This window comes from Hyposmocoma kahamanoa, unplaced genomic scaffold (genome assembly GCF_003589595.1).
Source record: "Hyposmocoma kahamanoa isolate Upper Pololo Valley unplaced genomic scaffold, ASM358959v1 62, whole genome shotgun sequence".
In the NCBI taxonomy this organism is placed as follows: domain Eukaryota; kingdom Metazoa; phylum Arthropoda; class Insecta; order Lepidoptera; family Cosmopterigidae; genus Hyposmocoma; species Hyposmocoma kahamanoa.
The window spans coordinates 12719196-12744627 of NW_020653850.1; the positions used below are offsets into that span (position 1 = coordinate 12719196).

General features: G+C 35.0%; 1 protein-coding gene across 2 annotated transcripts; it reads right to left on the minus strand.

Annotated features, from left to right (window-relative positions):
• Positions 1-1020: 1020 nt before the first annotated feature.
• Positions 1021-24958, minus strand: LOC113229566 (baculoviral IAP repeat-containing protein 7-B). 2 transcript variants are annotated; one of them, XM_026463218.1, is made up of 11 exons: positions 24450-24956; positions 19155-19300; positions 18740-18868; positions 16002-16206; positions 14724-14888; positions 11502-11570; positions 9948-10050; positions 8549-8696; positions 7315-7585; positions 3939-4085; positions 1021-3130 (listed from the first exon to the last, which is right to left on the minus strand). In XM_026463218.1, the coding sequence occupies exons 1-10, from the start codon at positions 24843-24845 to the stop codon at positions 3963-3965; spliced, it is 1755 nt and encodes a 584-aa protein (XP_026319003.1). In that variant the 5' UTR covers positions 24846-24956; the 3' UTR covers positions 1021-3130; positions 3939-3962. The 2 variants fall into 2 exon arrangements, with proteins under 2 accessions (XP_026319003.1, XP_026319004.1); XM_026463219.1 differs by lacking the exon at positions 11502-11570 and having other exon boundaries at positions 24450-24958.
• Between the last annotated feature and the right edge of the window lie 474 nt (positions 24959-25432).

Consider the following 25432-nt stretch of genomic DNA (forward strand, 5'->3'; position numbering starts at 1 on the left):
TTTGTTGCATAATGTCACGTCGTCCGATGACTTCATATTCTATAGAACTAATGGTAACTACCCTCTAATGCTTGTAATCGGGTACCACCTCATTTTGTTTGTCATTAAACACTTGTTTCTGTCACCATTATCACGCATCGACGACGAAAACTTTCCTACAATTCATATCAAAGACAATATTCACACAATTATTCCTTTTTTTTATTAAATTTTGAAATAAGTATTACAACACACAAACTTCAATTTGGTCTTCTAACCTTAAGTATAACACAAGCTCACTTATTAATTTTATTGAATCAAATTCACTGGATAAAATTTTATAATTAAAATTTTCAAATGTTGAATTCATTTTTAGATTAAGTTAAATAATTTTTAAATCACTTAATGGAAGATCAATTTTACAATTTCGTTAATGTAAAGCCTGGAAATGACTTTTATTTTTTTTATTTGTAATTTTATCTCATCCATACTTCACTTAATTTGGTATTACAATTTATATACATTACTATTAGATAGTACTGTCGTATGTAATAGACAAAATCAAACGTAACTCGTGCAGCGGTTAGCGCTGCATAGCGTGGATAGTTCACTCAATGACAGGAGTGCAAGCGACTCATTTGTCTACCAAAAATACAATACCCACAGAACAGGTTGGTTAGTTTTTTTTTAAATGGAATAGTATGGCGACATTCGAAACCATAGAAGATACAAGGAAACTGTCTTAGGAACCATTACGTCTTTTTTTTATGAAAACTATTTTGGCATAGTTAATTTTATGGTCAAGCTTGAGTTGTCCATAAAAATGAACAAAATTGATCAAAATTTTTTTAGCGCTGATCGACTCAGCTTCATGAAGGGATCATTTCATTTTATGGGACGAAAAAATCGAGATAGCAGAAGTCAATCAAATTTTATAAAATATTTTTTTATGCAAAATGGATAAAATTGAATTTTTTTAGTGCTAATAGACTTAGTTTCTTATAAGGATGAGTTCATTGTATCGGAAAAAAAAATTGGGACAGCAGAAGTTGGTGAAATTGAATAATTAAAAAAAATTATACATACTACTTGGTCACGTATTGAAAATAACAAAATACTATTTGTAATTAAAACACGATTCATCTTCTAACCAATAGTAGTATAACACAACCTTATATCTGCTTGGCTTTAGTAGAAATGGGTCTTACTACACCACTAAATAGCACTTACGCTGCACAATACCTCACGGTGTAAGTAAACTAATACACACCTTCAGTGAGTAGCAGTATGGGAACAATGTTTCTGCTTCATCTGTCTCTCCGCCGTAAGAAATATAAATCAGCTGTCTGTCGTCAACTCTGCTAGCGAATTTCTTGGCATTTGGATGTCTTATCGTATTACACTTGGCTTGTTCGGAGAAATGTCAGTTTCTATGTTCCTATATAAATACATCGTATATGGGATCACGCTATTCCCCTGGACGCGTGGGTTTTAATTATGACTTTTTTATTTCTCTATAATATACAGTTTATTGGAAAAGTAACATTTTTTTGGACCTAAATCGCTTATACAATATACGTTTATTCCATCAAGCTTATGAACGTTTCAGGCTCTTCACAAAGCCCATGGTCACAAGTGACCAATAGTGTAGAAGGTTAAGAAACTTTTCAGAATATTTGAATGTTCCCAAAACCCAATTGCCCAGAGTAGCGGACTATGATTTAAACCCTTTTTTAAAGTAGCCCAGAAGCGGGATGTATGTGAGTGCATGGAGGATACTAACACACAAGATGACCAAGTACCACCAAAAATAGTTCGCAGCAAAGAGACACAGTTACGCAGAAACATTGTTCTCCCATTCGCGCTATCTAAAGCGAAGACTACCTTGTACGATTACACTATAGTAATTGTACGGTATAATCTCATGAAAATAGAAAATAAAGTATGCTAACATTTCTTTACATTCCATGAAATATTTTTATACTTACATCCTGGCGCTATTCAGTCGAACTGGTTTTTATTTCTACTCACGCCGTTTTTCCTAACTCGCTTAAGTTTTTCTATTCAAGTCACCCGTTAACTTCATTAAATCAACGCAATCAATATTTTATCACGCAGACACATTGCGAAAGTGTGACATACAATATAACACATTTTACAAACGCACACATCAGGAAGGTCTAGGCATTAGGCGATTAGTTTTCGTCAATCTATATTTAGAGAACTAATGAAATGTATGCTTTACACTACTTCATACAGGTAGATTTTGAAATAATTCTATTTTAAACAAAAGTATATAGTAATTACTACTTGACCGAGATAATTGTGGACTTATTGAAAAATAGCACTGTGAGGTTTGATATGGTCAGCATTAAAACATCGCATATGAAACCAAGTATTGTCGTAACTCAAAAATGGTGGCATTGAGAAAACTCGATTTGAAAGTTCAAAAATCACTAAACGGAACCAATAACTTTATAATCTCCTGTATAAGAGGATGGCTAAATATTATTGTATAAATAAAAATAATCCCATTATTCGCAATAAAATTCATTCAGTATTTTGTCTTTTAAATTTCAAATCCCAATACCACCATTTTTGAGTTGGTGTTATGTGCGACATGTCAGATTAACTTTGAAATCAAGTTGAAATTACATCAGTAACATATCGAAGGACGTTTTAGTCCTACGGTTGCCGTAACGACGGTACTGTGCGAACGAGGGAGTGACATTAGACGAAGAGGAAGGTGACCCGAAGTCCACAGATATATCGGTCGGGTTTTATATAAAATTTAGTCACTTAATAATAGTACGAGAATGTTACAACACTGGATTATTTTAAAATTACTTAATTAACTAACGTAATTCAAGGAACTGATAAATCTAATTTTAAATAGAAACAATATATTTATCAGATTTCGTGATAAGAGTGAGGAACATCAGACGTCAACAATTTGTTAAATTACTTCTTTGATAAAAACTGACAGTCATAATGCCTACTTAAAAAAATACATAATAATTTACTGCGTAATAAATACCACATACAATACATACCGACGACATACAGACATTCAAGACGAGAAACTAGTAACGCACAAAATGTATTGAGGACCATTCTATTATGATGCCCTCTATATCGATGTGCTGTAGTCCTAGAAAGAAAACATTGATTTAGAAATATTTACATTTAGAAGAAAATTGTGAAATTAAAAGAAAAAAATAATTCCCTGCTAATTACTTAATTATAACTTATTTGTTATTTTAAATGAAGTTTACCAATCATTAAAATTATGAATCTTTTTAGTTTGCACAGCTGCTTTTTACATCTTAAAAAATTCTGCCGATCGGAAATTTAAGTAAACCAGGGCGCACGCAATCGTAATATACAAGTTTCGCAAAACACGACGATGCGGTTACTTTATGCCGGATGACATAATCAGCGTGTGCCTTGAGGTTTTCCTTTGGAAAAAGGTCATCTTGGTTCAAGTATATGAACTGTACAGGAGCACTGCATCTTAAATGAGCGGAGATTTTTTGGGCATACATAAATTATTAGGTAACTTGAATGTAGAGTCAAAACACCTAGACAGTGTAAATTGTATAATTGGATGATGTTCAAATATAATTGGCCCTGTCGATAAGCAACATAAAAACAGCACAGCATGTTTTTTTCACATTTGGCCGGTTGCATTCCCAGATGAAGCAAGCAATTTTTAAGTGTTTAAATGCAACATTACTTATGTCTAAAAATAGAATGTCTTCATGAAGCAAAATATCCTGTATACATTATTTAAACTACTTTCTAAACTACTAAAGGTGACTGTTTTTTTACCACTAGCTGTTAATTGGCCTATGGTACAAAAGAACAGTTTCTCTTGATCTGATAAAATTTCCGCAGCGCTGAACTGAAAATGTACTACAGGAAAGTAACATAGATGTTGGGTAAAGTAGTCCACAGACCTGGATTTGAGCAGCGCTAGGCGGTCACGCCAAATAGGCCCGGACGAGAGCGCGTACACTCGCGCGACAGAGCGGACAGGCGGCCAGCGCCGCACCGCAACCGCCACACGACACGAGGTGCCCGCACGGCAGGAACACCACCGACACCTAACGCAGAACGGTTATCATTACCTACATGTTCAAAAAGGTATAAACATGATTTTTTTTATTATGAAATTACTCCACTCTAGTATGTTATACGGTCAGGTGGGGTAGGAGGAACACCGGGGGAAGAGGGACTTGAAGTCTTAAGATTATTAACACTACACACCTGGATTAACTGTATGGAGGTGATTTGATGATTTGGTGAAGTGTTATTTAGTGTTATTCGGTGAATATTTATTACAACCTTTCCTTTCCGTTCCAGCAATGGTCAGCGACAAGTAATGAAAAAAGCAAATGAAACAGGAGAGAGAAATATTAATATATAAAAATTTATGAACAACGAAACAGTAATACCAAATATAATCTCGTTATAGAGTACTAAAAAAACCGACCTCAAAAGTATGTGGAATTACATTTATTTGCTAAGTTTTATTGAAATATCCTTAAATTCGCCACTATACAAGACTTGCACTGGAGATAATATAAATCGGTTCTCACTACTCAAAGAATATTGAGAGAAAAACGCCTTGAATTGGAGAAATAGCAAAATCAACCATTAAAATAATTGCTCCTTAAGAAAATTTAGGCGCAATTTACAAAAATGAATCTTCATGCGTGAACAGCCACTCTTAGAGGTGGATGATTTCCTTCAAAATTAAATGGGACCACTATGGAAGTACCCCCTTTCCAACAAAAAAAGAATCATGAAAATCAGTTCACAAATACCGGAGTTATCGCGTAACATACATACAAAAAAAAAACAGTCTAATTGAGAACCTCCTCCTTTTTTGAAGTCGTTTAATAAAGAAGCATGACGAAGACTCGCTATGTCTAATGAAAATGAACCAGCTCACCACTGGTTCTGGAAACGGTTTTTTTCATAATACCAAATGACGGAACGAACAAGTCGTGCACCTGGGGGTAAGCTACACCAGTGTTTAGCGGTTGCAGTGCACTCAAATTTAAATGGCCAACATCTGAGCCTTCCAATTTACATTTGCATATTATTCATAAATAGCCATAAACGGATTAAAACGTTTACTAAGAATATAAACAACTTATTCTAAGAATTCATTCGGTAGAACAGCTCATACACAAAAAACACTTTATGCGTATATCGTTATCATGACTCACCTTGTCTTATGTTGTAAGCATAAAAATGAATCATGCGATAAACAAAATATAAAATATATTGTTCTAGTAATTATTACCTACACATCAACATACAGTAACAAAAAGATAACAACGATGCTGTGTTGATAGAGAGCAATCAATATGGAAAATTTTTGTATGGGGAAACTCTTTTGGCAAAATATAAACCTATAAAGACGGAAAGTTTACTTTTGATGCCTAAATTCATTGCGCTATATTCATTGACTTACAATTATATGGACGTCGGGTCCGCGCTAAAAAGTGTCCGAACTTATAAGGGCGTTAAAATCGTATACAGAGCGTCATTCACGCTTTAGTCTTCGTTTGTTCGACTGACAGCGAAGCAAGCAAAATTAGACAGTACTGCGATGACTTTACAATTTAAATTCAACGTTTTAGCTTTTTCATATTCCTTTACATGTCATTACGTTTAAATAGGTTGACTTAGGACATTTTTTTCGTGGTTTTTGTATTAGACCCGTCGTCCATTTATTTGTAAGTCAATGGCTATATTAGATAGATATTGTCTTTAATCCTAAATTTGAGCCTAGTAAATAAGTTGTTTAAATTCCGGAATGTGGTTAGAATTATTATTTAAATTGTTTACCGTAAGGCTAAATAACACACTGTTAACTCATTGCGATTCGATTTTTATTAAGATCGATTTAAGTGTACAAGATCTAGCGATTTTTTGTATCGATTCATTGCAATGCGATTTTTAAGAAAATCAATTCAACATTACGGCGAATCGAATCGTTTAGTTCGTATTCATAATTTAAACAAAACAGTCACCCTCAACTATATCGTAAGGTTAAGGTTGTTTGGCAACATCTAAGTACCATTGTCGCAACTTCTGTGCCATCTGAACGTCTTTTCTCACTGGTTTAATATATGCTAAATGAAACTAGTAATCGACTGAAGCCGAAAAGGCAGTCAATTTTTTTTTATCAACATTAATTTTGTAACGATTTTTATGAGATCAATTCAACAGCATATGATCCGATCTGTAGATCGATTCAGAGGCATATAATAATCCATTACGATAAAAAAAATCGACTCAAAGCAAAAAATCGTGCATTCCTTACACACAGTGGTTTAATCCATGCTGAGTTGATACAACATTTGTAATGTTCTGATACACGCATACTGCCAGTAAAGAATTCGCGTTGCGGTCGTAGTTTTACACCCAAAATTTAACGTGGGGTGCACAAGCCTCTTCGCACGATATACTCGTACCATTACTTTCCTGCACATTTTGCTCAACCTGAGCAACAATCAGCGAGTACCTTACGCTGATTGGCAACTCATTTCACCGCGACGCCAAGCATTAAAGTGCATGTATTTCTCTTCGAGTTTAAAAAGTTTAACGAAGTTTAAGGAGACTGGTATCATTACTGTGGTATCACAGTACATGTATTCAAAAATATACATAATTTCGTTAAGAAAGAAGATATCCATAATACTAACCTTAGAACGAAGTCCAAACTCATGGTACCACGACTTCGTTTAACTAAGGTAAACGATTCTTTTATGGGGAACTTTATACGTTTTTACAATAAGATTCCGGAGCATACCGAAAGTTCCTAGAACTGGCAACTTAATAATAAAAGAAAGTAAAAGAAAACAAACACTAAATTTGAAAAAGGAACTCTCTGGGAGTAGGTTACTTTTTACTTTATGAGACTGTCACTTGTTTTTTCATTGTGGCGTCCTTTTAAAAACTGTGAGTTGAGTTACAATGAATTTCAGTCGTGAAAATTTTCGGTCCATGATTTTCTACAATTTTCGATGCGGCTTAAGTCAACAAAAGAGTTGTCAGAGACTTCAATTGATATTTGGTGATGAAGCCCCACGTCGCAGTTCTGTCTATTCGTGGTTCAGTGAATTTAGAAGTTCCTACGAATGACTGGACCCACTACTTTTTACAATGGTTCCAACGAATGCAAAAGTGAATGAATAGTAAAAGTACTTTGAAAAACAATAAATATATTACAAACATAATTATCTGGTCTTTCTGATCAGAATCCAGAAACTTTCAGAATGGCCTAAAAAAATAAGAATGCCTAAAATTTCCTCTTACCTCACTATCCATACAGACTTTACAAAGCCTTGCTTCCTTCAATTGTCTATTCTCTTCTTCTAGAGTCAAAGTTTTATTAAATGGTGTGAATTTCTTTTCAGGCCTCTCAGCTTTGCTTGTCTGTGGTTCCGATTCATTGATCTGTGTCAACGACGGTTCGGAATGAGCACTTTGGCTTGATAGCGGTTCTAATGGTACAGGCGATCTTGGTGGGCTAAGGGATGGCGAACTTCGATTCTCCGAGCTTTCGTCTTGTGTTGATGGGATTATACTGAAAATTCATTGCAAATAAACAGGCTGAAGACAATAAACAGTGGATAAAATATTGGGTGTGCGGAGAAATAAGATAAAGCATTGTTTCTGCGACTTTTCAAAAATATTTATACATTATACTTACTAAACTTGTCATATTTGTGTAATTTTCATGTTAGTTTTCTCTACCTAATTCCGATGGCAATTTCTATTATTTAAGTATTGTAGAAAAGTATCACAAAGTTACGTTTTTTTCGAATAATAATAACACACACACTCAACCCCTGTGCCGACTGCCACGCAGAGGTCCCAGGTTCGATTCCCGGGCCGGGAGAAATGTTTGTATGGCTTACATTTATTTCTCTCGTGAGTTTGGGTGTAATTTGTGGTTTTCTGAAAATTACTCATTAAACCTAAGAGCTGTTTCGACTGTATTGCACAGATATTCTAAAAATGCTTGTACGAAATATCAACGGTAAAAAACATTATTTAATATAAAGTGATTATGAAATTAATATTTTCATTTCTAATACAGGATATAAATAAGTACATAATAAAATAAGTATTTATGTACGGATTTAACCTTTATCGATTTTTATTTCAAAAGCCAGAAGACTTATTTAGTTTAGTAACTGCCTCCGTGCCCGAACGGTTACCACGCAGAACTGTCACGCAGAGGTCCCGCGTTCGAATCTTGGGCCGTGAAAAATATTTGTATAGCCTCCATTTATTTCTCTCTCGTGAGTTTGGTGTAATTTGTGGTTATCTTTGTGTGTGTCCATGGCATCGGCGATACAGGGTTTCGCTAGTGCGGGGCTATGAGTCTGTATGCGTTATAATAATAATTATGATTATATTATTACATATTATAACTTACAATGATTGATTTGATTATATTATTACAAATTATTATAGTTGTTTTAGTAAATTAAAGAAAAAGCTCGTATCGTACAAAAAAATGATAATTTGGCTAATACTGTACCCAGATCTCGGCGCAAAGTCCCGCAAAGTCTCAGCTAAGATATCTCTGGCTAACCGCTGGTTGCGCGGAGATACGCTCCAAGCTTCTTCATTGAGTTGCTCATCAAGAACTGCGTCTATTAACGCCTCGGAAGTGTTAAATGGGAGACCTGGAAAATGTCAACAATAGGGAGCCACAGGGAACTCCATACTAGAGATCACAACTCTGAAAAAGTAAAAATTCCGTCTTATATCTAGATGGCGTCTTATATCAATTTCTCTATGAAATATAAGAAGTAAGTTTTTTCCTTGTAATATTATTCACGAGTAGCAGTAGAGCTCCTTGTGAAAGAGTTCGTCCAGGGAAGTACTGCCACCTTACCTAATTTTGCCGCCAAGCAGTAATGTTAGCATTACCATGTTCCTGTTTTGAAGGGAGCTGTTGAAATTACAGGCACATGGGACTTGTCAACTTATGTCTCAGGGTGACGGACGCAGTGGCAGTGCCCCTCAGATCATTGCGATTTAAAGCTCTGAGTGGCACTGCAACTGTAACAACAAAAAAAATCAAATATCGATCGTGACTTAAAATTATTTTCAGAACTTTGACAAGTATGCGTGTCAATAGATGGTGTCATAGTGTGTTACAAACTAATTTATAAAATAAGGGTTCATAATATACTAAAAAAATAAAAGAATAGCCGGCACTATCCATAAATATCTGTGCAATAAGCTCCATCTAGTTGATTTATTTCTTGTCACTAGAATTTAGAGTAGTTTTGATAACTTGCAGCTTGTTGTAAAACAAATTAGTCACAAAAATAGCTATTTGGTACTCGTCGCGACATCTGGTGTACCAATAGATACTAAATACCCAACTACGCGTCTTGTATCGCGATTAACAGTGTTGTTGAATAATTATTGTCCATGATAATATAAAGCGTGCTGACGAAATCCCGTCTCAAGTGGGGGTCCAGCAATGGCGACTAGAGCAAATATTACTCTTCATAATCCCTCATCCCAAATTACATTAAAAACTTGATAAGACTCACACAAATCCGCAAGCAATTAAAAGTATTCCTTATTAATAAATAAATGTTATTAAGGTTGAAACGATTTTTTAAGATGTAAATGATGACAAATAATAATAACAAAATGCTTCGACATCTCTCATTATTTAAAATGAATGTATTGTATAATGTATGTTTTCTATTACTAATTAAGAATATTTGTATAATGCTATGATATTATTGTAATGTAATAATTTAATATAATTAAATAGTGTGATTTATGAACTTAGCCCTCCGACATGTATGTCACTGATTTGTTCCATCTTAAATTTGTAATGTGATATGCAATAAACAACTGAAATTGAAATAGTATAAGTTTAACCATAACGCCATAGTTAATGACACACGTACCCGTAGTTCGCAGTCGCCTCATGATCGCCCGTCGAACTCTTGCAGCGTCCAAACCTGCGCCCAGCGCCGCCATCACAGTTTCGCTTTCCATACATTCGTCTATCTACAAATACATATTAGAGACATTGTATGAAAATATACCAAAGAGAAAAATGGGCTACGATCATCTAGTATATAACCAGACATAGAGACGAAATAAGAGCCATCTATCCCTGGCAACACTGAAATCACAAATTAGAAAGCTGAAATAGTACAGCGCCAACAACTGACTTGTGTGCACGTCTCCGTATATTCCAAAAATATTCTGTATTTATTGTAATAAAGATAATATCTCTAACAATGGGAGGCTGTTCCATTCGGTGGTGAGGACAAAATAGCAATACATCTAATTACAAAACAAACGGAATCACATTTCATAGGTAATTAAATATTAACTTTTTCAATTGTCGTCCATTATAGACAAGCTCAAATTGAACTAGTCGATTTGAAGTGAAACAATTATCGACATCCGTCAATTATTTCGAACTCGGGCTGGCCAATCGGGGCGCAGTTGTCACCGTAATGATTTAGTAAAATAATTTTCAAATAAATTAAATGACATTTCGTCTATATTTCTGGTTATATACTCGATAGCTGCGATGCTCCGAAGTCGGTCTCAGAACATTGAAATTTATACCTTATTTTAAATTCTATAGTATAAAATATACATTGATAAATTTAATAGCCTCTGCCTTCCCGACCGCCGGTATGCACTGGCCCTTACAGTTTCAAACGACTTATTTTTCTTACGAAAGATTACCTTTATATACATTTTAGTAAAAATGGTACGTACAATCGTACCATCAATGGTATGGCTGATGATACAAGGGGTTAAGTTCACCTGTTCTATATTTAAGTGACCTGTCACTGGATTTCATAATGACGCGTATTACATGGGCTATGGAATGATACTTTAAAATTTTAATATACTAGATTCTCCCGGTTTTTGAAAGATGAGGTAGTTCCATTGACCTTTTGTTGGTAGGTCAATGGTTATTTCTTTTGATTTTACGTTTTTTAACTAATTTACACCTTTAATATTTATTATGTTTTGTGTACATAAGTCCTGCAATATTTCCGTGATCAGACCTTCATTTCTTTTATAATTAAATTTTTTGGTAAACATAATTCGATATTACGAGACAATGTATTTTCCTAGTATCATTTTATTTACCCTCTGAAAACCTACAAGTGTTTTTATAAAATAAAACTCCGAAACGAACCATAAAACGTGGTAGCCTAATAGTTTAACCTACTGCCTCTCGAGCAGAGGCTCACCTCACGAGTGTTTCGGAATTAATGTGTGTAATTTAATTTGCAGTTTACCATGAGCGTTTCGGTGAAGGACGATGAAAAAAGTTCACAACTCTCTCAGAAAACGTGAGAAGTCCCCATTGGGCAAGCGTGGCGGACTATGGCCTAAACCCTCGACTGAGAGGAGACCCGTGCCCAGCAGTGGGAAGTATAAATGGATTGATGTTGTTGTTGTGTTTTTATAAAGAAAAGTCTCTGTACCTGACTCTCACTGACAGGAAAATTCACGCCAGCGAGCCGTCGTCTGTTAAGGCCGCTTTCTGCTGACAACTAGAGATGAAACATAAGACGCAAATTAACACATAATGGTGATTTAAATATAGCAGTATACACAAGCATGGGACAGTGTCATTTTTTTATAATATCAAGTGATGGGAAGAACAAGTGCGCCTGGTGGTAAGCTACACGGTTGTACATAACAGTTGCAGTGCACTCAGAGCTTTCAATCGGAAAGATCTGAAGGGCGCTCGCTGCGCTCGTCACCCTGAGACATAAGTTGACAAATAAAGTTAATGTCCGATATATGCGGTACCCGCATCTTCAGTTATTGACTCTCCCTCGTTTAACTTTGGACAGGGACAGCTTTCGTTTCGCAGCGAGTAAGTGCTGGAATGACCTTCCACCTCCAGTAAAAAACGCAAAAACGTTGTTTACTTTCAAAAAACGTAAGCAATGGATCCTAAATGGATCCTGTACAAAAACCTAGTAACAACTGGTCCCCAATTAAAACTCCTAGCAATACAAATTTTAGGTAAGTGTATAAAAAAAATCACACGGACAGCCATTTAAATTTTAACTTATTGCTAGTTATTGCTTAAGGTAGTTTTACAACTAATTGTAACCGTTTTTAAAAGACAATTTTGTGTCTACCATTTACTATTTACAACAGATATTTGACAATTTGTCACTTAGCCGTGTTTTCGTTAGTGGACGGCAGTATTACTTGGTGTACACTCTGCATATTAGCTTGGTACAGCAGGCGAACAGCTAGCAAGCTACAGGTGAAGGTAGAAAATTTGTAACCTTTTTGTCCATATCACTCAATTGTTTTTTGCTGTTCGTTTTTTAAGTACTGTGTTTATGTTTTGTGAAGAAATAAATACCTTTTTATTATATTTTATTTTTATTTTATTTTAAGTCCCATGCGTCTGTAATTTCACCAGCACCCTTACCCTTCAAAAAACCCGAACGCAGTAATGCTAACATTACTGCTTGGCAGCTGAAATAGGTAAAGTGTCAGTACTTCCCTGGACGAACGCTTTCACAAGGAGCTCTACTGCTATTTAAGTCATCTAACATAAAACATGTTCCTTCCAGTTAAATAACGTTGCAATTCATATAACAATAGGTTATATTTGCTATATTTATTTAATTAAATATCATGTTTTGTAGTAAAACATGATATTCATATTTTTTTTGTGAAAATACTACGTCAATTCCTGAGGTAGTTGCGCAGAGCGGAAGGAGTGACCTATTTGACTTTTCACGATCTACAGTATTTACAGAGTCAGGTCCATTTCAGCACAAAATGTTGCAAATACCTATGTCCAGTATAAAATTTTGTTTCTTTCTATAAATATATGTTTATATCAACGTGTATTAATTTATGTTCTATGTGCTTTTGTGTCATACCTTGTTAAGATTATACATAATTTTATAAAGACTGTGAAGATTATAAGGATTGTGAAGTGATTGTATATGTTTTCTTCTGCTTGTGTTTGTGCTGAATAAACATTTTATCAATCTATTTAACATAACTTATTATTAGAACGAGTTATATACCAGCAGTTTACAAATTACCCCCAAAGTTGTTCAGTATTATGAGTATGGTTATGCTCATGGTTAACACTGCGGGCGCTAAATGAAGAAATCCCGTTTTGATTCCCGATAGCATCAACAGAAAAATATTTTAAACATCGAGGGAACGCTTCAATTCTAAAATGAGTGCCGCGTGCGACACGTGCTGTGCAACTCGAGTGCACCGCGAGACTATGCGAATGAGTGCACTACAGACTGCGCGCGGCGGGCGTGCACACATACAAGCTGTCCGCACATACTGCTACCCTCGGATGAAGTTAACACTACTTGTTTTTTTTATACTATGGTATAGGGATGCATGCACATTACGATTCGATTTTTAGGAAGATCGGTTCAAGTGTATACGATCTAGCGATTTTTAAGTAAATCGATTCAACACTAAGGCCAATCGAATCATAGTATTCATATTTTAAACAAAACAGTCACTTTCTGAACCCCTATTTAATAGTAAGGCTAAAGGCCCATTTAGATGTAGAGAGTTTCTCGTCTCGAAGATACGATTATCGAAAGAATATAAAAAACTTTCCTCGTCTAAACATTCGCTATTATCGTCCTTCCACGTGAGCGATAATCGCCTCGCCTTCAATATTGAACGTCTCCGTATAAACAGAACTTGAAAGCAAAAATCGTATTTCGAGTTTTTGTGCCAGCCGTTTCTACCATGAGTACAGCGCGCGAGGGTGTTTTGATGATCACTGCTTTTCTAAGACAAGAATTAAGGAAACGAAAACGAAAAAAAGGGTTATTTCATAAAATTTAAAAAAAGTATATTTCTATACATTGCAATGAACTTAATGTTATCAGCAGTTCCAAATTTCAATGATTTTTGCGTCATTTTGATTTGTCCATAGTCAATACCGCAGTAATCACTGAACTCGAATGGCAATTCTCGCACTCAAAACGGTTCGAACCGATTTGTACGATAATCGTATTAACTTGAAAAAATGTCATACGAGATCGTGTTTAGACAAGTCGAAAACTCGTAAGCAAGAATCTCCTTACTACATATGTGTGTTACTCGACTGTTTACATACCGTGTAAACAGTCGAGGAGGCGATTAAGTTGCTTGCGAATCTCGTATGACATAAACGTAGGCGAGATTTTAGTTCTTGCCTCAATGTAAACATTATGATACGATAATTTTATGGCGATTATTGCTTACGATAATCGCGTACGATTTTTCGTCAGAAGCGTGCGATAAACTCTCTCCATCTAAATGGGCCTTAATCCTATTTCCTATTTTGGCCTGCAAGAAAAGCAATTTGACAACATCTAAGTACAATGAGCCTACAATATTTGGCTATTGTCGCTACTGGTACGTTCTGATGGCATCCACATGCCATCAGAACGTCTTTTCTCACTGGCTAATATCACTCTAAATGAAAGTCGTAATCGATTTAAGCCACAAAGACTTAAAATGATTTTTTCTTTCAATCGAAATTAATTTAATTTTTATGACATCGATCGTACCGATCTGTGTATCGATTCCGAGGCATATGTTCCATTACGATACAAAAAATCGATTCAAAGCAAAAAATTGAGCATCCCTACATGGTTATGGTGGGCAACTATTAATCTCTATTGGTACATGATCATTATACTGACACATCTAGTTACAGCAGTGGTGGGTGCTCGGCAACTATCGACGAACTGCTGCCCCTTGACGAGCAGCACGAATCCGCAGTGCGGGAACCAACGAGCGTGCTCCGACCACGGCGCGTCACTCGCCTCCCATCTGCCTAGCCCACCGTCGCAGTAGAAGCACCGCACCTACGAGTACCACATACAAATTACAAATATTTTCACCTCACTAGCTCGGAAAGGCTTTCTTTCTCATAAGAAATCTGCGCGCAAAAGCGTTTTTAAAATTCGAACTTGACGATGTGTGCACCTAACTTTTTCTTTCGATGGCAAAATAAAAACAATGATACGTTCAACTACGCGATTTGTTGTACATTATTTATATATTATAAATCCGTTGGTATATTTTATTCTTGTTATTGTTGACATTTTGACAACGATAACTAATTTTATATGTTATAGTTGAACTGTTTTACTTTCGTCTACCAGTTTCCTGGCTATAGGTAAAAATTGTGTGTTTTACTCGGCAGCATAGTTATTATGCGTCTCGTGTCTTGAAACCCTCGCTACGCACAGGATTTTATTTTTAGACCACTCGCTTAGCTTGTGGTTCAATCTTAAGGTCCTTCGCTTGCTCAGGTTTCAATACTCGCGTCAAACAACAACTTTGTACCCTTGCATAACAAATAACCATTTCACCTCACTAGCTCGGAAAGGCTTTCTTTTTCTTTAGAAATCTGCGCGCAAAAGCGTTTTTTCGACGCTAGCGCGAAAAAGGTTTTTGAGATACGAACCTGACGATGGACTATGGTGCACATAACATTTTCTTTCGATGGGAAAAACATAATGACACGTTCAACTACGCGATTTGTCGAACGTTATTTACTGCAGCTTTCTGCTATTCAGCGAGTATCGTGGGAAAACAATGTGAGAAAGTACAAGCTTTCGTAATAGATTTTTTAATTTTGATAATGCAGTAACGACAATGAGTAACGGACATTTTTGATACCAAATGACGGGACGAATATGTCGTACGCGTGGTGGTGTCGCACATTACTGCTTGTCGGCAGAAATAGGTACCTAAGCTGGCATTACTTCCCTGCGCGAACTCTTTCACAAAGAGCTCTGCCGCTGCCTATTGTGTAGACAAGTATGTACAATCCATCTTATCTGAGAGTTATATACTTGCCTAGAAGATGCCAATTCTCCTTGACTTTATAATTGTGCAGGCTGTATCGTGGAAGTACAGAACATGGCAAGATTAATCCAAGTATAAACATATAGAGAAAATTGAAAATGTACCTGATCATCAGTCCCAGTATAAAAGAATCCCGCATCAGCCAAAGTACGTGGCGTCTGCGCGCGATCAGCCGGCCAGCCTTCGAAGGTGGCCAGTCGCGCGGCCAGCGCCACTTGTGCGGGATGCCGCGCGCCGCCGCCCACAACGCCCAGGGATCGCCATGTACCTCCAGCAGCCAACAGCCGCTCGTTGTGCGCTGCTCCAGATCTAACGAAGTAAAGAACAACCAAATTGGCAGTAAGGTCCTGGTTACGCACTAAAAAAATTTTGGAACATATAATACAGACCGGCCGGCACTTTGGTGGACTGTGTTAATAAACAATAATCCCCTACTTGTCAATAAAATATGTAAAGCATCACCGCATAACACCGAAACTTATACTGACATTACTGCTTGGCGGCAGAAATAGGTTACGTATAAACAGTTATTCATCATTTCATTTAAACTGCACCGTTCAATCAGTTAATTGAAAAGGGTAATTTTCAGGTTAGTTTTCTCTGCGCAGTTTCGGTGGCAATTTCATTATTTAAAAGTATTAATTAATATTAGTGTAATAACCAGAAACATTATTTAATATTTCACGACAATTTACTCGAGTACTTAAATAATGAAAATGCCACTAAATTAGGTAGAGAATGTTAACTTGAAAATTACCCACAAAACGCAAGTCACCATTCTAATTTTTTCTCAGTTAAAGCTCTACACGCGTGTAATTATTGAAAAATGTTAACATCCCGAATGACGGTTACACTACACTCGCGTAAATTTAAAATAAAGAGGAAATGTACCTTTCATTTAAGTAATAAAAATCGTGAAAATGTCAAGCTACGGACATTGAAAAGACCATGTAACCACACGTGCCCTTTAATCTTATTATTATACTAACATTAGCAATAGTGTTGTATTTATTTTGTAAGTGAAAAATGCTTAAGTGGTTACATGCGCCCATCTTACCTGGTATTCAGTATTTTACAACCATTTTCTTACTAAGACGGAAAGGAAAAAGGGTAACAATTAAATATTTAAGCTTAATCAATGCCATATCGTCGCCTTACATTCTCAAACTCGTGTCTTAAAGCACAAAGTTACTGAAATGGAAAATAATATATTGTATACACAAATTTTGCAAGCTGATTTCACATCACACTTCCTTCATATTCACACACTGGCTTTTATCTATTCTTCAAGTAATGCATCCAAATTAAACCCCTTGATAAGAAATTTAAAGTAAATAGAAAGTTTTGCCAGCTCCTGAATAATCACTTTTGATAAGATACGAGTTTGAGAAAGTAAGGCATCGATATTTGCCAGCAAAAAACTCATGCCATATTTTGCATATAATACGAGTATATACCTATCTTACTGAGTTTACAGAAAGTGTCTACGTTTATTCGTTCGGAGACAGCAGGCATTTTTTTAATTTAATTTCTTTGAACATTATTTATAGTCGGTTTAGAATTTTTGTCAAGGCACTTTCATCTAAAGACGGCAGGCTTTCATCTACTGATTTTGAAATCACCTTTGGATGTAATTCTCGAGCTAGTCACACATATATGTTAATGCATAGTTTTTTGGCTACTTATACGCCTCACCAGTACCCTCTACACAGACGAGTATGGCGTTAAAGCAAAAGTTTAAATTTACTTTTGAAATAAAAATAAAATTGACTTCAGGCAAGAATATTCTTGCTACTCTGACAAATTATTTGAACTCGAATGTATAATTATTAATACAAAGATCGAATGTATAAAATAAGAGTTCAATTATAACATTGTCATTGCCAATAGGAATTGACATAGTCTTGCCCTTGACGCCCATACATACGAATACTGATTGAATAGACAAATATTAAGTGACCGATGCCAAATCAAGTGACGAGGACAAGGCCCTTACATAATAGAACAATTTTATACTCAGCATTCTAAATTCAGCTTTATCGTCACCTGTATCCATAGAGAACAGCCAGATTGAGCGGTCAAAATGCGGACACGGAAATAATTGCTCAGTCACGTAGAAAACAACGAAATTGATCTGAACTTAAAACAGGATTTTTTTGAAGTTAACCAGTATTTTAATGATTCTATGTTATGTAGGTAAATTCCGAACATGGAATCGGTTTGAAAAAAAAAACGATTGATTTGTACAGGAACTCGATAATAAACAGTTAGTAAACGAAGAACGTTTTTAAAGGCCTTTTTAAAGATGGTAACAAAAAAAAATCTCATATTTTTTAAAGCGAAAAACCTAATAAGTTCCAGAAATAATATGTCAATCCTGCAGTATCACTAAAGTTGCAAAGTGAGTATTTGTACCAAATTAAATTTCACAGGAGAGAGATTTAATATTATTACTTTATCATTTCAATGGCTACGACTTTCATTTTTGCACGGTAAGCATTAATTTATGTTGTCGACGGACTGATAACAATAAATTCCCGTAAATCACGCTAATTTGGATTTGATTTGGCGACTAAATTGCCGAAATCTCAAGACTCATAATCAAATGCTAGTTACGCATAATTGCACTATCCCCGACGATATGTCTACGTGTGTAATAAATTTCATCTATTCCATCCATCCATATAACACAATAGAATATAAAAATCAATCTTACATTTTAAGCCACACTTACATTTTATGCCAGTAAACATGACAATTCACAATGTCTTGATTGTTTAGTGACGCATATCCCTTCCATCAAGAGTCAATAAAGTGTGAAAACGAAGATTATAATACTTACGACTGTGGTTGAGTAGCATTGGTATCAGAGGGCGAATGAAGAGGAGGGGTAAGCTCTGTGGAGGGAGAATCTGGTGGAGTTTGCGCGCGCGCGCGCATTTGAGCCGCATGCGCACAACGCGGGAAGTACCTGTCGACGGGAAATCTCACGTGATAAACCTTTAACAATATCTATTACGATTTGATAAGGGGATTTACTTCGATGGTGTTGATTATTTAGATTAGAAAACTCTTTGTAAAATACGCGGTGTTTAGTTACAACTGTGTTGGTAATACCTTTCTATTTTTTATCCAATTTTTTATTATTATATTCTTTATGCCCGACGTATTATTATTATTAGTACACATAAATAAAAATTTATAGAAATTTCATCATTTATAGACAAAAAGCAAAGTAGTCTAGGGAATTTACTTACATTCTATGTACATCTAAGGGATGACCCAAAGATCCAAAATTCCTGAATGGAGCTAGCTCTCCACCACACCAGGCACACCTCAGACGGCCCTCTCCTGCATGATAGAATCCAGCACTCGCTAAAGACTCTCGGGAAACTGAATTATCCTGAAATAAATAAAATGATCATGACAATGACGACATAAAAGCAATTTTTAAGCTATTTCTAGATTTGAAGATTACTATTATACTGAATTTTCTTCAGTGCTCTAATCCATACAGAGTCTGTATTATAAACACAATATTATTATCAAATTACTATTATTATCTATAAGTCCCTTGCAGACCATGGATGTTGGACAACACATTTGAATCGTCGAGGTAAATAACATACGTTTTATATACGATTGAGTCCCGATTTTGAAATAAAATAATTAAATTATCAATCTAAATTCTGTGTATATTACAAAACATAGACTCATATATTCTTAGTTATTTACTAAAACTATCAATTTGTCAAATCCACAAAATATGTAGAATTGAATCAAATCTTTGTGAAAAATTTTGTAGTGTAGTTTACATAGATAATTCAGGATTTTCTCAAATGTGAAAAAAACCCAGGACATCATCAACGGCCCTCAATTGCTCCCGAGTGGAACAGTACGAACCACTTCGGGAAACTATGATCTATACAGGGTGTAAATTTGAGACAGGGAAGCCAGGCCAGCTACCTTAATTGTTGTAGTTACAGGAAAACGGTTCTAGAAGACTATCCATGAATTTTGAAGATGTGTTGATTGGCATTCACAGATTTTGAAAAAATGGTACAGTCAGCAAGATAAAAGGCAATTTTTACAAAACTTTTTTTATGCCATTCGATCCGGTATCTGGTAAGGATCAATAGTATCTATGCGACCAACTGAAGTAAGAGTACTGGAAATGTCGGAAATCGCAAAAAACTTTTTACCATACATTTTGTAGGGACATATTTAGTAATCAGTTATTCCAGGTAGTTAAGGAAACTAACAAATTGAGAACATATTATGTATTTCAAAATAAACACAATAACAAAAAGCTAAATAACATAAATAATCTCCTGATCTGATGATCAGGGCTGCGCGGTGGTCATTTGATAGGACCATGTGTTCTGATTCATTTGTTTCCACATTTGAGAAAATTTTGATTAAAAATCGTACTAAAAGTGACAATTCGCTATTAACAAAACAAAACAGTTTCAAATTTAAAAAATAATGATATGATTTTAATTTGGTTTTACTTTATTCTTATTCGTAGAGTAGTGGCCAGTTTCTTTTCTAACAAAAAGTTTTCATTTAAAATGTGTGGTAAAAGGTTTTTGCGATTTCTGACCTTTCGAGTACTCTTACCTCAATGGGTCCCATAGAGACTATTGATCCGTACCAGAGAACAGATCGAAAGGCATAAAAAAAAAGTTTTGTAAAAATTGCCTTTTATCTTGCTGACTGCGCCATTTTTTTCAAAATCTGTGAATGCCAATCAAAATATCATAAAATTCATGGATAGTATTTCAGAAACATTTTCCTGTAACTACAACGATTAAGGTAGCTGGCCTTGCTGCCCTGTCTGAAATTTACACCCTGCAAAGTAATTACCGTTTATGTAGCATGTAATCTTGTTTTATCTATAACTCGAGGTGAGACTCGCAAAAATTTATTAAGCTGACTACAATTTTTTTATTTATTTTCATTTCTTACAATAAAATAAAAGTTCATACAAAAAATAAATTAGGAAACTCCTAGAAAAAATAAAGTATGCCTTTGTTTGTACATTTAGGTATTATTATATATTGCAAATGATGCCATCCTTCAATTTGTGGACTGTATACATTGACTTACAAATAAATGGACGTCGGGTCCGCGCTAAAAAGTGTCCGAACTTACAGGGCGTTAAAATCGTATACAGAGCGTCAAACACGCTTTAGTCTTCGTTTATTCGACTGACAGCGCGCTTGTCAATGATGCCGTATTGTGTAGTAAAACCTTGTAAAAATTACTCAACTAAAGTGAAAAAACAGGGTGGTATATCATATTTTCAGTAAGTACTACATTGTGTTATCATAGTTATCATTTAAAAGTGTTATTTTATGCACTTGTATATAAAGTATTTAATATATATTTAAATTAATCGTAAATACAAATTACAAAAGCAATCAAAATAATCAAATAGCTAACTGTCTCTTTCCGACTCATTGCTTGCGTAAAGGACTGAACGAGACCCATCACATCAATTTCAATTGTTTGAAACACAAGCGTTTGAAAAATTTAGAACAAAAATTTCATAGAGTCGCTTTGATGCTAATGTTATTAAAATATTTTTTAATACATGTTAGTAATACTTTCAAATATTGTTGTACTCTTTCTACGGCTCGGGGTTACGAATCAGAAGACCGAAAATACATTTGCCCGAAAAACGTTTGCATGAATTTCCATAATCCCGAAAGTATTTTTTTAGGTTTTTCGGGAGAAATATGTGTATGGCCTACATTTATTTATCTCGTGAGTTTGGGTGTAATTTGTGGTTGTCTATATGTGTGTCCATGGTACGGGACAATACGGGACAATGTTGAGTGTGTGCGTTATTATAATTATTATTATTAATCAGTACTTAAGTGTTTATTTTGGAAAGCGTTTCCCTTGCGCAATCAATATCGCGCATTTTAATTTTGTAATTATCTCACAACGGCAAATACCCTACTACCGTCATAGCCGTACTATTTCATGCACAAGAAACATTTGCAAGAACTATGAGCAGTACGACTATGCCTGATGACGGAATCAACCGTCGTCAGTGATAAACCGTAATAATTATATCAATGTAAGCACTACGGCATATAGAAAAGTGGTGAAATTTTGAGCGCAATATAATTTCACTACTATGCACGAACGAGTTAAGAAAATGGTAAAAAAAAGAAAGGAAACCAGAGCTGATGCAAGCTTGATAAAAGACCATAACATTAAAGCTTTGGTACATACCAAAGGTTTAATGTTATGGTCATAATCACATGATTACATCAATGAGTGAACAAAAACACTGCATAGTAATACAAATAGTAACAACCTTGATAGCCTGACGGTTTGCACTGTGGGCACTGGATGAGATGTTCCCGGGTTCGATAACGGTAGGATCAATTTAACAAATTAACTTTTCTAAATGGTTCTGGTCTTGGTATTCTATTGTAAGACAATCACCTGGTTTGAAACTAGGGAACTCTCTGTACCCCATGAGTATCAGAGCAACAAAATCCCAGAGCAAAACCAATTTACAAAAGTTCATTTCCCAAATTGGTTCTACTGGTTATCGAGTCTGACCAAGAACGATAAAATTTATTCCGGGGCATAACTCAGAACACCCAGGCCAAAACAACTTTCGAAAAGTTCACATTTAGTTTTATAGTTGATTGAGCTGATTTTTTACGGTTTTAAAAAAATTCTCGAATAACTCGAGAAATCGGGTACGAGAATTCTCCAAACTCAAGAAAAAAAAAGTCAGACACCCTAGCTCGTAATAAATGGCATTGTATAAAATTCCACATTTATTATACCTGTGTTCAAGTAGTTTTCACTAGAAGCTACATATGTTACATTTTGGTAAGTTTCCAGTAGAAGCTGAATATGGTGCTTTTTTGCGCCTTTCAATTGTTGCAAGCAAAATTAGGCAGTACTGAAATGACATTACAATTTAAATTCAACGTTTTAGCTTTTTCATATTCCTTTACATGTCACTATGTTTAAATAGGTTGACTTGGGACATTTTTTTCGTGGTTTTTGTATTAGACCCGTCGTCCATTTATTTGTAAATCAATGACTGTATATGAATAAATATGTATGGTTCATTGGAACAAAAAAGAGAAGGTAAGCTGGGAGCACAATACCTCCCTATAGTTGAATTGTACATTTTTGATGTTAGGATAATGAAAAGGCAAAGTTTCACAAGCTACACAGTAGTGGAAAGAATGCACTTGCACACAGCAACAGTGAGGTATTCACAGGGAAGTGGGCACTTCGGGCCTCATCCTGTGAATGTACTTAAGATTGTGGGAACAGGCACTATAGTGTGTGCGAATACATGTGCATGTTTTTTGACATCGAGTTGTAGACACCAGCCCGTCATACGTACCATACCACATGCACGATTTAAAATATTTTTTGATATACTTAATTAAACTAATAAGAAATAAATATAGCAGTGCACATGAACTGTTGCAAAACAATATTGTAGATTAGACCTGCTAAGTAGAATTTTCCCCATTTTTTTCCTTAAATTGTTTGTCCGGATGCAAGTACATAACATATGTATAGTTCAATTTTTATAACAAACTGAAACCATCTAAAATAAAGTGTCATGAAAATATTTGTTAATGTATAGTGTGTTCCAATCCATTTTGAACAAAAAGTAAACAAACCCGTTTGGTTAAAATTCCAAAGCAATCATTCAATAAATCAAATAAGTAACACGAAGATATATTTCGAAGATTTCAACATGATATGTCCATCACTTTTTTCAACAATATTCATTTGAAATCGTATCATAAAAATGTATTTGAAAAATGGTAGTTCAAAAGTGAGGTTATTATTCATCTGTACTTCTGACTTGCCTACGGTGGCATAGTGCTGTTTGAAAATAAACATTCGGTTCAATCAATTAAAGTTTAGTAATCAATTATTAAATCGAATATTTCAATTGCAATCGAACAAGTATCTAAGAGTAAGGATTTGAAGGACAATTTAAATTGAAATTTTAAATATGCTTATTTAGGTTATGTAAGGAAAACCGCTAGTATGACTCAATAGAACAAATCAATTCATTCAATTAATTAATCGATTTGTAGTTGGTGTTACAATTGGCCACCTCTAAACAGTCTATGGTCAGGTCAGTGACTTGTTTGTTTACTTTTTGTTCAAAATGGATTGAAAAGAAGTATACAACACATGTACATCATTATTACTCATTTATTATTGTTAACAAATGATTCCTCATCATTATCCACATCCTGATTTCACCCACTGCTGATTATAGACATTACAATAATAATCACAATTTATTTTTACATCTTGTAAGAACCTTTACATATCTGCATATGACAGTATAAGTAACTATATAAACAGCAGTCTGAGGTAAAGTCATTATTACTAGAGAAAGGTAAAAACGAAAACAGACCAATAACACTGAAACAATCAATTTCTATTCAAACATTATTTACAGATTGAATTGCAAAACATTTTTTAGTAAAGTTATGAAGGAAAAAGTGTTTTTACCTAAACAAGTAAATAATACTTACTTCCCAATTTGTAAAAGACAAGAGCCGCAACAAATCAGTCCTGTACATTGCATCATCTTCAGTTAAACCATAATCATGAGTATCTGCATTGTTCTGTTGGGTAGCAGTTGAAATCACCATGTTGTCATTGGGGCAATCCTGCCTCAAAACCAGCGGAATATTCCCTGACAACTGAGAGTTCTGCACGAACGCGCAATTCGGCTCCATATTCCTATGACGCGTCATAACTTGGTCTCCATAATTCCACTGTGAGATCTTTCCACCACAACTGAAACACTGCACCTCCGTACCTTCGCCCGTATAGAAGAACCCGGCTTTCGCAATCCGTATCGGGTCCACCGGAGCTGACGCAGGCCAATTAGCAAACGTACTCAGCCTATTCGTCTCTATATTCATTTTTAATAATACCAACAAGCAAATTATTTTATAATCGTGAAATAGCCAATTATCACGACGTGTACAATATACTGAGACGGGAAGGCTAAAAATATTATATTATATCCTATAGGATTCTTATTGTAATTACGAAATGTGATTGATTGGTCCAGTGAAAAGTCAATAAACAATCAATATTCTCACTATTCTATCCTACACAACACGAATCTGAGGTCGGTCGACTGACAGTCAGGCGACCATTTTTTATTGACTTGACTTGACAGTGCTTTTTTTTTTAATGATTTAGGAACTTTTAATATAGATTGCACTGTAGCAATGTAACATCGAAGTTTTTAATATGATAATAATAAATATATTTAAAGAAATTATACTTTGGATATCCTCAGAATTTAGGTGTAAAAAAAGTACATTATTTTCAATTATCAAGATTGTAAGGTAACATCAAAAAACATTACACGCTTTCTTCTTTGGGCAGTACATAACGTAAAAATGAAAATGAAATTTTATTTAGATTCAGCACTCACTGTTTTTTTCCTCTACTGTTTTTTGTATGCAATACTTCTGACTTTTTCAAAAATTTGTCTTGG

Coding starts and splice junctions, on each gene's coding strand:
- LOC113229566 (XM_026463218.1), bottom strand. CDS start 24,845: ATGAATATAGAGACGAATAGGCTGAGTACGTTTGCTAATTGGCCTGCG. Junction 18,869..19,154: donor CCCTTAGATGTACATAGAAT/GTAAGTAAATTC, acceptor TCCCGTCGACAG/GTACTTCCCGCGTTGTGCGC. Junction 7,586..8,548: donor GACTTTGCGCCGAGATCTGG/GTACAGTATTAG, acceptor ATGAATTTTCAG/TATAATCCCATCAACACAAG.